This window comes from Anabrus simplex, chromosome 12, assembly GCF_040414725.1.
Source record: "Anabrus simplex isolate iqAnaSimp1 chromosome 12, ASM4041472v1, whole genome shotgun sequence".
In the NCBI taxonomy this organism is placed as follows: domain Eukaryota; kingdom Metazoa; phylum Arthropoda; class Insecta; order Orthoptera; family Tettigoniidae; genus Anabrus; species Anabrus simplex.
Genome location: NC_090276.1, coordinates 76,945,239 through 76,957,557, shown reverse-complemented (window position 1 = coordinate 76,957,557; position 12,319 = coordinate 76,945,239). Strand labels below are relative to the sequence as shown.

Genomic DNA, 12,319 nt, shown 5'->3' with positions numbered 1-12,319 from the left:
CCCGACGCTATTAGTTTTCCGAGGGCTAGGGAGTCTTTCATTTTCACGCCCTTCGTGGCCCTTGTCTTCCTTTGGCTGATATCTTCATTTTTCGAAGTATCGGATCCCTTCCATTTTTTCTTTCCTTCCCATCCTCCATCCCCCAGGGGCTCTGAACTTCAGAGCGTGGGTTGGCGACCACGGGGCCCTTAGCTGAGTCCTGGCATTGCTTCCACTTACTTGTGCCAGGCTCCTCACTTTCATCTATCCTGTCCGACCTCCCTTGGTCAATTCTTGTTCTTTTCCGACCCCGATGCTATTAGGTTTGCGAGGGCTAGGGAGTCTTTCATTTTCACGCCCTTCGTGGCCCTTGTCTTCCTTTAACCGATATCTTCATTTTTCGAAGTGTCGGTTCTTTTTCTTTTTTCTTCGAATTATTATTATATTAAGGATTGTTGCCCAATTGTATTTCCTCTAATAACAATAACCACCACCACCACCACCACCATCACCACCCTCTAATTAACGTCCCCCCCTTTCTCTATTTATCATTTCTTTATCAATTACTACGGCAAGTTGTTTCGAGTTGAACCTCGTATTTCTTTCATTATTTCTTCCTATTTTTTAAATATATTTTTTATTTGGCTTTATTCTTTTTTAACGTTTTAAATTATTTTATAAAACCTATATATCCACTTTGAAATTTGACGAAATTAAATCCTACACTGTTTTCCTAGGACTTCATTCACGTCACCTTTTGCTCTTCGGCCGGAGAAACAAATGCCTACAAGACCTGCCTAGCAACGACTTTACATAAGCGAATATTTGACCTGCTTATGAACTTCAGCTATATTTGTTTTCGGCGCAAGATAGTGATGTTCTGTTTACTCTCTTGACTGTGATTATTGTGTTTTGAACATTTACTGAATTGCTACGTTATGATACAATGTTAATTTTTTGCCTGTATTCAATGTGCTAGTTGTTTTAAGATCTTCGCAAATTGGCTGATGATGACACTTAAAATGTGTTGAAACCGGTCCCATTAAACAGGTTGTAACTACTTTTTACCATCTTATTACGGAGTATTGAAAGGTGGATCCTAACCTATAATATTGTACATCTTATTCGTTATATAGACGTTACAAACAAAATTTATCAGCTGATACATTTGAACAATACCGTGTACTGCGAAATCGAATTAAAAAAATTATCCGCAATAAGAAATTAGATTACTTCCGACGTCTATCCAATAATATAAACGCTAGTAGTACTTGGCAACAACTTCGTTCATTAGGTACTGGAAGGCCTCCTGTGAACAATGCTAAACCAGAAATACCGCTTGACGAGATTAATAGACACTTTTCAACAGATGATTTTACTCCTGAACATGATATAGTGCAAGCCACCATCAAGTCTATAATACAACAACAATCACCTGATCGCCCACGTTTCGAATTTCGAACTGTTTCAGAGTCTGAAGTGAGACAAGAATTGATTTCAATTAAATCCCATGCAACAGGGGCTGATGGAATCCCTATTTTCTTTATTACTAACATTATTGATATAATATTGCCGGTTATCACTGACTTATTTAATGCGTGCCTCTCCCGTGGTTATTTCCCGACAAAGTGGAAAGAAGTTGTCCATTTCATAACCGTATCGATGTTTAATCAAGAAGTAAGTATAAATAACCACCTAATCGATACTTTATTAATGCCTCAGGCAAAATTGAATAAAATTAAAACTTACAGGACATGTTTCGACCACTTAGTGGTCCTCTTCAGCTGTATAAATAAAGAACTGAAAAGAAAAACATTGACAATAAGCACAAATAAAAGTTCTTTGGAGACTCCTTTGATAAAAATGGAGGTCGTCAGAATAGGTCATCTTGCCTTTCGTTCTTGTTTGGAAAAGATGTTTATTCTGCGCTGTCTAGAGGGTCTGTCTTTGAGCGCGGCCTGGTGAAGTAACGATGTGATACAGTTTGACAGTTCATGGAAAGCTCTGGAGAGAAGGGAAGTAGAGTTTCATCGTCATCTAAAATAACATGTGAGGGAGGAGGGAGATTGGGCTGTGCTTCTGCGATGTCGTGTTTGATTATATCTCTTGTTCGTCTAGTCTGTTTCATGTCTACCCATTCTAAGTATTTGCTAATATTCTCATATAAGATGTTTTTATGCTCGTTGTTTTCGTTGAGATTCTCTTCACCGTTTTCCAATTTATCAAGAACGATGTGGATGTTTTCCAGGTTGTTCATAAGATTACCTTTATTAATCATACAGATAATTTGAAGGTCCTGTTTTATATTGGTGAATTTGTGGTTGGACTCTTTCATATGGGATCCCATGACAGAGAATCTTTTGTATCTTTCAGCATTGACGTGTTCTTGATATCTAATTGAGAAGTTCCTTCCAGATTGTCCCACGTAAGTTTTTTTACATTGAGCACAAGTCAGCTTATAAATACCCGATTCCTGGAATTCGTCATCTTTAAGTTTATTAGCTTTATTATGACTAAAGAACCTATGTTTCGTGTTGTTGTTTGTAGAGAAGGCTACCTTGGTATTGTGTTTCTTGAATAAGTTGGTGATTTCGTAAATCTTCGGGTTATTAAAGGTGAATTTTACATATCCTTTTTCTTTTTCTGAATGCTGTTTAAGTTTAATTTGTTGTTGGTATTTGCATTTAGTGATGATTTTATTGATGAATTTCAAACTGAAACCATTATGTAGAGCCTGTTGACGAATGAAAGAAAGTTCCTTTTTTCTGTCTGTTTCTGTTAGCGGAATTTCAAAGGCTCTGTTGACGAAACTATAATAAGCTGATTTCTTTTGCAAGATGGGATGTAAAGAATCACTTTTGATTGTAGTCGGGGTAAAAGTGGGTTTCCTGTATATTTTAAATTGGAAATGGTTGTCTTTACGAATTGTTTGGATATCCAGAAAATTGAGTATGCCTTTCTCTTCTTCTTCAGCTGTAAATTTTATGTTTGGGTCTAAATTATTCATAGTATTAAGGATACTGTGACTATCATTTATTTCCTTGTTAATTATGGCATAGGTATCATCAACATATCGAAGCCAGAGATCGAGTCCTTTAATGTGACCTACTATCTGAGTGTGTTCCAAAAAGTCGAGGTAAATGTTAGCTAAAATTCCAGAAGCCGGCGCTCCCATTGGAAGTCCATCTTGCTGATATATTTTATTATTAAAAGAGAAGAAATTGTGGTTCAAAACGAATTCCAAGATAGTAATGAAGTTTTCTATTTCAGGTATACTGATACGTTTGTGAAATAATAAATTCGTCCTTATAATCTCAATGGTGTTCTTAATAGGAATGTTCGTGTACATGTCCTTGATGTCGAAGGAACTTGTTACATGAGATGAAGTTAACTTGAAATCTTTAATAGCAATGCAGAACTCTTTGGAGTTTTTTATCGAAGATTTGGTATAAAATACGTAGTTATGAGTTAAGAACCTATGAATAAATTGGGATATTTTGTAGGTGGGGCTTCTCCGAAAATTAATTATAGGTCTCATAGGTGCATCCTTTTTATGTAATTTAGGCATAGCTCTTGCTTTATGAAGTCCTGGATTCATATTAATGAGTTTTTGAATATCTTGGTCGTTAAAAAGGAAGGAGCTTTGCTTCAGTATCCCTTTCAAATTCTTTTGAATTTTTAGGGTGGGGTCTTTCTCAATTACCTTAAATTTGTTTTTAGTGAAAAAAGTTTCTGTTTTATTGATGTATTCGGTTTCATTTAATATTACTACTGTTCCACCTTTATCAGCTTTCGTTATCACTACATCACTTTGTCTAATTTTACGCTGAAGATTCTTCTCAATTTTAGTGTTTGTGGAATTGGTTAGTAACCCTCTAATTATGGAGACAGCCATACAAACCCTTCCAGTCGACATTCAGAATGACGTACGGTACGAAGCAAAGAAAAAAATTCCCTCCATAATTAGAGGGTTACTAACCAATTCCACAAACACTAAAATCGAGAAGGATCTTCGGCGTAAAATTAGACAAAGTGATGTAGTGATAACGAAAGCTGATAAAGGTGGAACAGTAGTAATATTAAATGAAACCGAATACATCAATAAAACAGAAACTTTTTTCACTAACAACAGATTTAAGGTAATTGAGAAAGACCCAACCCTAAAAATTCAAAAGAATTTGAAAGGGATACTGAAGCAAAGCTCCTTCCTTTTTAACGACCAAGATATTCAAAAACTCATTAATATGAATCCAGGACTTCCTAAAGCAAGAGCTATGCCTAAATTACATAAAAAGGATGCACCTATGAGACCTATAATTAATTTTCGGAGAAGCCCCACATACAAAATATCCCAATTTATTCATAGGTTCTTAACTCATAACTACGTATTTTATACCAAATCTTCGATAAAAAACTCCAAAGAGTTCTGCATTGCTATTAAAGATTTCAAGTTAACTTCATCTCATGTAACAAGTTCCTTCGACATCAAGGACATGTACACGAACATTCCTATTAAGAACACCATTGAGATTATAAAGACGAATTTATTATTTCACAAACGTATCAGTATACCTGAAATAGAAAACTTCATTACTATCTTGGAATTCGTTTTGAACCACAATTTCTTCTCTTTTAATAATAAAATATATCAGCAAGATGGACTTCCAATGGGAGCGCCGGCTTCTGGAATTTTAGCTAACATTTACCTCCACTTTTTGGAACACACTCAGATAGTAGGTCACATTAAAGGACTCGATCTCTGGCTTCGATATGTTGATGATACCTATGCCATAATTAACAAGGAAATAAATGATAGTCACAGTATCCTTAATACTTTGAATAATTTAGACCCAAACATAAAATTTACAGCTGAAGAAGAAGAGAAAGGCATACTCAATTTTCTGGATATCCAAACAATTCGTAAAGACAACCATTTCCAATTTAAAATATACAGGAAACCCACTTTTACCCCGACTACAATCAAAAGTGATTCTTTACATCCCATCTTGCAAAAGAAATCAGCTTATTATAGTTTCGTCAACAGAGCCTTTGAAATTCCGCTAACAGAAACAGACAGAAAAAAGGAACTTTCTTTCATTCGTCAACAGGCTCTACATAATGGTTTCAGTTTGAAATTCATCAATAAAATCATCACTAAATGCAAATACCAACAACAAATTAAACTTAAACAGCATTCAGAAAAAGAAAAAGGATATGTAAAATTCACCTTTAATAACCCGAAGATTTACGAAATCACCAACTTATTCAAGAAACACAATACCAAGGTAGCCTTCTCTACAAACAACAACACGAAACATAGGTTCTTTAGTCATAATAAAGCTAATAAACTTAAAGATGACGAATTCCAGGAATCGGGTATTTATAAGCTGACTTGTGCTCAATGTAAAAAAACTTACGTGGGACAATCTGGAAGGAACTTCTCAATTAGATATCAAGAACACGTCAATGCTGAAAGATACAAAAGATTCTCTGCCATGGGATCCCATATGAAAGAGTCCAACCACAAATTCACCAATATAAAACAGGACCTTCAAATTATCTGTATGATTAATAAAGGTAATCTTATGAACAACCTGGAAAACATCCACATCGTTCTTGATAAATTGGAAAACGGTGAAGAGAATCTCAACGAAAACAACGAGCATAAAAACATCTTATATGAGAATATTAGCAAATACTTAGAATGGGTAGACATGAAACAGACTAGACGAACAAGAGATATAATCAAACACGACATCGCAGAAGCACAGCCCAATCTCCCTCCTCCCTCACATGTTATTTTAGATGACGATGAAACTCTACTTCCCTTCTCTCCAGAGCTTTCCATGAACTGTCAAACTGTATCACATCGTTACTTCACCAGGCCGCGCTCAAAGACAGACCCTCTAGACAGCGCAGAATAAACATCTTTTCCAAACAAGAACGAAAGGCAAGATGACCTATTCTGACGACCTCCATTTTTATCAAAGGAGTCTCCAAAGAACTTTTATTTGTGCTTATTGTCAATGTTTTTCTTTTCAGTTCTTTATTTATACAGCTGAAGAGGACCACTAAGTGGTCGAAACATGTCCTGTAAGTTTTAATTTTATTCAATTTTGCCTGAGGCATTAATAAAGTATCGATTAGGTGGTTATTTATACTTACTTCTTTCTTAAAGTGGAAAGATGCACAAGTTGTCCCAGTTCCAAAAAGGTCGCCAGCTAATGTAGCATCTGACTTTTGTCCTGTATGCATTCTTTCAGCACTGTCTAGAAAAATTGATATATAGCCAACTTGTACAATACCTGGAAAAATATTCTCTGCGTGACCCCTTCCAATCTGGTTTCAAGAAAGGACATAGCACAGGAACGGCATTACTAAGAATTACAGATGAGGTTAGACGAGCTATAGATGAGCGGAAAGTGACTATACTTATTTTACTTGACTTCAGTAGTCCGTTTGACACATTAAATATGGACATATTATTAGCGAAACTACAAAGATTTAATCTGAGTCCCTCTGCTATTCAGCTCTTTGCTTCATACCTCATAAACGGCATGACCATGGACTGGAAGACGAAGCAACCACAGGGATCTGTGCTTGGACCTCTTCTGTTTACTCTGTATATCAATGGTATGTCTTCTCAGTTCAGTAACTGTAAGTATCATTTATATGCAGATGATCTACAAATATATTATCACTGTAAAGCTGTGGATATTGAGTTTGGAATTCATAAGATTAATTCTATTTTAAATCTGATTAGCACCTATTCTAACAAGAACTGTTTATTAATTAATCCTAAAACGACACAAGCTATTATAATAGGGCAACAAATTCAGTTAAGTATCCTTAATAAGAAGTTATTGCTTTCACTTTTGGTATGTGGTGTAGCTATACCATTTCAGAATTCGGTAAAAAATCTTGGGATTATCATAAGTGATACACTAGATTGGAGTGAGCACATAACAAGCATCTGTAGGAAAATTCACTCGTCACTTCACCCTCTCAAAACTCGCCAATCACTTCTTCCACTAAGCATGAAAATTAAACTTATCCAGACCCTCATATTTCCCATACTTAATTATTGTGATATTGTAATGATAGATGCCACCATGGAACAAACATTAAAATTACAGAGGGCAATGAACTCGTGCATTAGGTTTATATTTTCAATTAAATTTTCAACTCATATCTCCCCCTATTATGAAATTCTCTCCTGGTTAAAAATCGATAAACTACGACATCTTCACATTGCAACTCTCGTTTCTCGTCTGTTGAATGAATCTAAACCCCAGTATTTATCCTCAAATTTTAATTTACTCTCCTCCTCTCAAGAACATAACACACGATCGATTACTACACTCTCAATTCCTGTGCATCGCTCATCTTCATTTAACCGCTCCTTTCAAGTGTCTGGTGCAAGGCTATGGAATTCCCTTCCAGTCAGTGTTAGAAATTGCACTTCTTTAGCTTCTTTCAAGCGGTCTTGCCGAGATTACCTATTAAATGTATAATCAACTTGTATTATGAATGGAAGAATGAATGAGGTTAGGATTTATATTTTGTTATATTATTTCATTATTCTGTTGAAGTTTATTATAGATAATATGTGGTTAAGTGTAAGAGAGGGCCGTGAGCCTGAACTTCGCCACAAATGAAGGCATGAAATTCTAATGGGCAAAACATGTCCCTGTAATTAATATGATAAGATTTAATTCTTAATTACAAGATCTCTCTTTGTATTGAATAGGTGGAAATTAAAACATTGTGACATTCTTTGTGTTTACGTACATTTGAATACAGACCAAACATGAGAATTATAACTTGTAACTGGTATGTTCCGAGCTGTCAGCGGAGAGATGGCATGGAATTACATTAGTAGACAAATAAGTCTGAGTGGTGTTTTTAAAAGTAGGAAAGATCAGAACATGAAGATAAAGTTGGAATTCTAAAGGACAAATTGAGGAAAATATTCATTTATAGGAAGGGGGTTTAGGTACTGGAATAATTTACCAAGACAATAATGTCTCCCGACTTGTAATTATTTCAGTCAGTTTTGGGAGATATATTATGAAAAACTTATTCACGACAACTCTGTACAGCTTCAAAATGAAAAAAATTGCACACAAAGACATAAGACATGGAGAAGTTTTTTCCCACATTTTCATTGGAATTTCTAGAGGGTGTGATACTTTTCAAAGCACAGTCCTGGATGCTTCTCACAGATTTTTGCAGAAGTGAACCGTTTCTTGCCTCCCCAATGCAACTTTCCTATTGCTGCAAACGTTGCAGTCCTTCTACTGTGACTTCCTTCCATGAACACCGCTTCTGAAGTGGAGTGTTTCTCTGAATGCTTAGTTTTGCGTTTTCGTTAGTCTCGTTCGTAATGGAGGTTAGTAGTTGGTTTAAAAAAAATAACTGCCAGTACTGTAATTCTGTAACAGGCCTATCGCCATAGCTTACAAATCCGCTCACTCACTGACCTAAAAGGGAATTTAGGCAGGCCTACATCACCTGTAGTCCGCAATCTCCATGCAGTATTAGAATTTCGTACAAGCCACTGACGTCCGGGTCGCGGCAACACATTATCACCTCCCCCAACATTACATGCATCACTGTCATTATTATTATCATTCAGATCACTTTCTGAAACATCACTTTCATCACTTGCCTCGAAAAGTTCATCACCTTCATGGTCATTATCCGTAAATCCGTAAATTCAGTCAAAAGTGTCACCAATATTTCATCCTCCATCAAGCCGGGCACCGCCATTTTCCCGCAATCGCTTTCCATTGAACATGTACATCACGAAGGAAACAGTGTAATACTGTCTTCTCATTCTAAAAGAAGTTGTCTGAAATTCGTTCTCACAGTGCCCAGAAGATAGGAGCACTCACTGAATAATAAATAGAAATCGTAATGTACTCCACAGAGTAGTTATGCGACGCAAAACCATGTATATCTCAAATATTATTATAATATTTATAGGTCCATCTGTTCAATACAATACAATATAATCCACTATTTCATATGGTTAAAATTTATACATAATATATAAAAGTCAATGGTACATGTTTCACCCTTTTTTTACGGGCATCATCAGCCTATATTAATCTTAAAAATTAATGGATATGGAATCTTTCAAATCTTATAAACTATAGAGTAAAATGCTGGACAATGATTTCATAAAATATTATACTATAACATCTAAAATAACGATATTGCACCAAAGTATGTTAAAAAAAAAAACCCAGTGAATTAACAGTTTTTGAAGATTAAAACGTGGTTAATCATGAATATTTAAGAGTTTAAAACCAAAATGGACCCTCTTCTTATATATCATTAAGACTGTGACGAATAGCTAGTTGTTTTACGTTGCACAGACACAGATAGGTCTTATGGCGACGATGGGATGGGATAAGGCTAGGAGGAAGCGGCCGTGGCCTTAATTAAGGTGCAGCCCCAGCATTTGCGTGGTGGGAAAATGGGAAACCACGAAAAACCATTTTCAGGGCTGCCGACAGTGGGGTTCGAACCTACTATCTCCCGAATACTGGATACTGGTCGCATTTAAGCGACTGCAGCTATCGAGCTCGGTGTGACGAATAGCACCAAGGGGTCTGCTCAAGTCTTTTCGCTATCCGATGAATGAATCACCACCAACAGTGCCGTTCATCCTTGCTCCATATTACGACTTCAGGGAGGTTTGTAATTGAATTCAGGTTTTTGGCATGCAATTATATACCACCACCTCTCCTACCTTGCCAGCCAACATTGTGATGGGACTCAAACTGGCTAACCAAGGTGTCAGAATGTATAGACTTGATGCCTTAAATATGATGGCCAACAGGCGGGCTGAATATAAGATTTGTTTATAATACAAAATCAATAAGCTTAAGAAGATGTAACGATATTAAATGAGCAAGTGGTTACAGACATACCTCCAAACCGTAGGTGATAGTGAACTTGAGAATCACTCCGTTCTGTTCACTGCTGGGCAACATCCATCCAAAAGTGATGTCACTGGGCTGAATGTCCTCAGGGTGGAACTTCTCGACCTGTAAACAATGACAAGGAGTTCTAAAACATTACATGTGGTAGCAAAAACAAGGTAACTGCTGGATCAATGTCTTTACTGATCATCTTACCAAGTTCCCTCCCCGACTCACAAATAAAATGAAGAAAATCTGAAAATGAACTATAGGAATAAGAAAATTTTCATGTTTACGGACAGCCAAGCGGCCATTAAGGCACTAGAGGCAGCCTGGATAATATCCAGAATTGTCTGTTATTGTCACTCACTTCTCCTGAAGCTCTCAAAGTACAACACTGTCAAAATAATATGAGTACCAGGGTATGCAGGTATAGAAGGAAATGAAAAGGCAGATAGACTGGCCAGGAAAGGGGCAGAAACACATTCTTTAGACCCACAACCTGTATGCGGAATTTCCTACGGGACAAGCCCGACACTACATAGGAAAACGGGTACAAAAGAAACAAATGGAGAACTGGAAAAATCCTCCAGGATGCAGGCTTGCAAAGGAACTGATAAAAGGACCAAACAAGAAGCATACTAAAGAATTGTTGAAATTCAGCAGAGAAAACATAAGATGGGTAGTAGGACTGTTGACAGGACACTGCCATCTGAAAAAACACCTACAAAGAATTGGAGTAATAACAGACAATATATGTAGAAAATGCAATGAAGCAGAGGAACCAGCTGAACACATACTGTACTTTTCGAATGTGAGGCGCTGGGTAGAATCAGACTCTCCACTCTAAGACTACCAGGTGAAGACACAGAAAACATCCATAAAGACACAATAAGAAAAACCTGCAGCTTTGTGAAGGGAGCAGGTATATCTAGGTGGGAATGAAGGAAAAACATGGAAGCAAAAGATCTTAGAGGTCGACACTAATTAGGAACTAATATTTAGAGGCCCCATGAAGAAAAGAAGAAGAAAAGAAGAGAGAATACTTTGCATAAAGCTAATGTTTAAATGACTAAACCAAGTTTCAGGACTACTTTACAACCTAAGGGTTCCTTCCAAAGACACAGCTTTTCCTAATAAACGCCACTGTACCCTTGCGCAGGTCCCCATTGATCACATCTGCTATCCAAACTACCGTATAATCCCGAATACCACCCGCCACCGAATAAGACCCGCACCCTAAACTTCAGATGGCAAAATACGGAAAAAAATAAAAAATCAAGTAACTTACATACCTATTTAATTTTCTTCAAATATACCATAAATATGAATACCAACAGCTTACAATTAATAAAATCATCATAAAAATCGTAAATAAAATCGGTCCAACACTTAGATCATTCACAATTCACCGTCGTCTTCTGAAGTTTCACCATAGGAACTTTCATCGCTGCCATCTTTCCACAAATAGTCGTCCTCACTACCGTCCACTGAATTTGTAATTCCACATTTCTTAAAGCTTTTGGACACTAGATTGTTGGGAATGCGCGCCCATGTGGTCTTAATCCAGCTGCATATCAGTCCCACTTCAGGCCTCTTCACTCGTCCGGTTGGTGTTAACGTGATCACCATCAGACATCCATTCGGTGTACAACTGTTTCATCGCAGTTTTGAAAGGCCGGTTCACGCACACATCCAACGGCTGTAGAATAGAAGTGAGTCCTCCGGTTTTTCCTTCCCTCACCATATCTTTTACGGTGTCAGTTGTATGTCCTAGGTAACTGTCCAACACAAGCATGTTTCATTTTTGTAACAGAGCTCCGGGGCGACAATGCCAAACGTACTTCACCCAGTCCTCAACTAACGCCCTGTCCATCCAGTCGGACTCATGTTCTAACAATAACACCCGACGGCAAGTTTCCTTTCGGAAATTTTTTCCATTTCAGAACCACATATGGAGGCAGTTTGGTTCCATCCGCTAATACGCACAACATTACCGTGCATCGTTGCTCTTCGTTACCACCTGTTCTGATGGTTACACTTTTAGAACCCTTTGTATCCACTGTATTTTCCAATGGCATTTCAAAATAGACAGGTGTCTGGTCAGCATTCCCAATTTGCGACAGCAAATAAGAATTTTGCTTCCTCAAACCAATAATGTGACGCTGAAAGGCCGTTAATTTTTCTTCATACGCCCCAGGTAGACGTTGTGAAATAGACGTACATCTCCAAATGCACAATCCCTTTCACAGATAAAAGTTTCGGATCCATCCGCGGCTTGCAGTAAAACCCTGTGTTTTGAGTTCTTTTGAGATCTCTAGTGCTTTCAATTGACACATTTCACTAGAAACACCATATCCTAACTCACGTTCTTTTATCACAAATTTGTGGAGTCGTTCTTCAATTTC

The 12,319-nt window shown here is 37.1% G+C and overlaps 1 protein-coding gene across 1 annotated transcript in view; it reads right to left on the bottom strand.

The window, feature by feature from the left end:
* The window catches only part of Ptp10D (Protein tyrosine phosphatase 10D), a 398,723-nt gene that overhangs the window by 105,138 nt on the left and 281,266 nt on the right, over positions 1-12,319 (bottom strand). Inside the window, exon 19 of the mRNA XM_067156405.2 lies at positions 9,921-10,037. Within this exon, the coding sequence (XP_067012506.2) occupies positions 9,921-10,037 (117 nt within the window). The remainder of the gene's footprint in view (positions 1-9,920; positions 10,038-12,319) is intronic.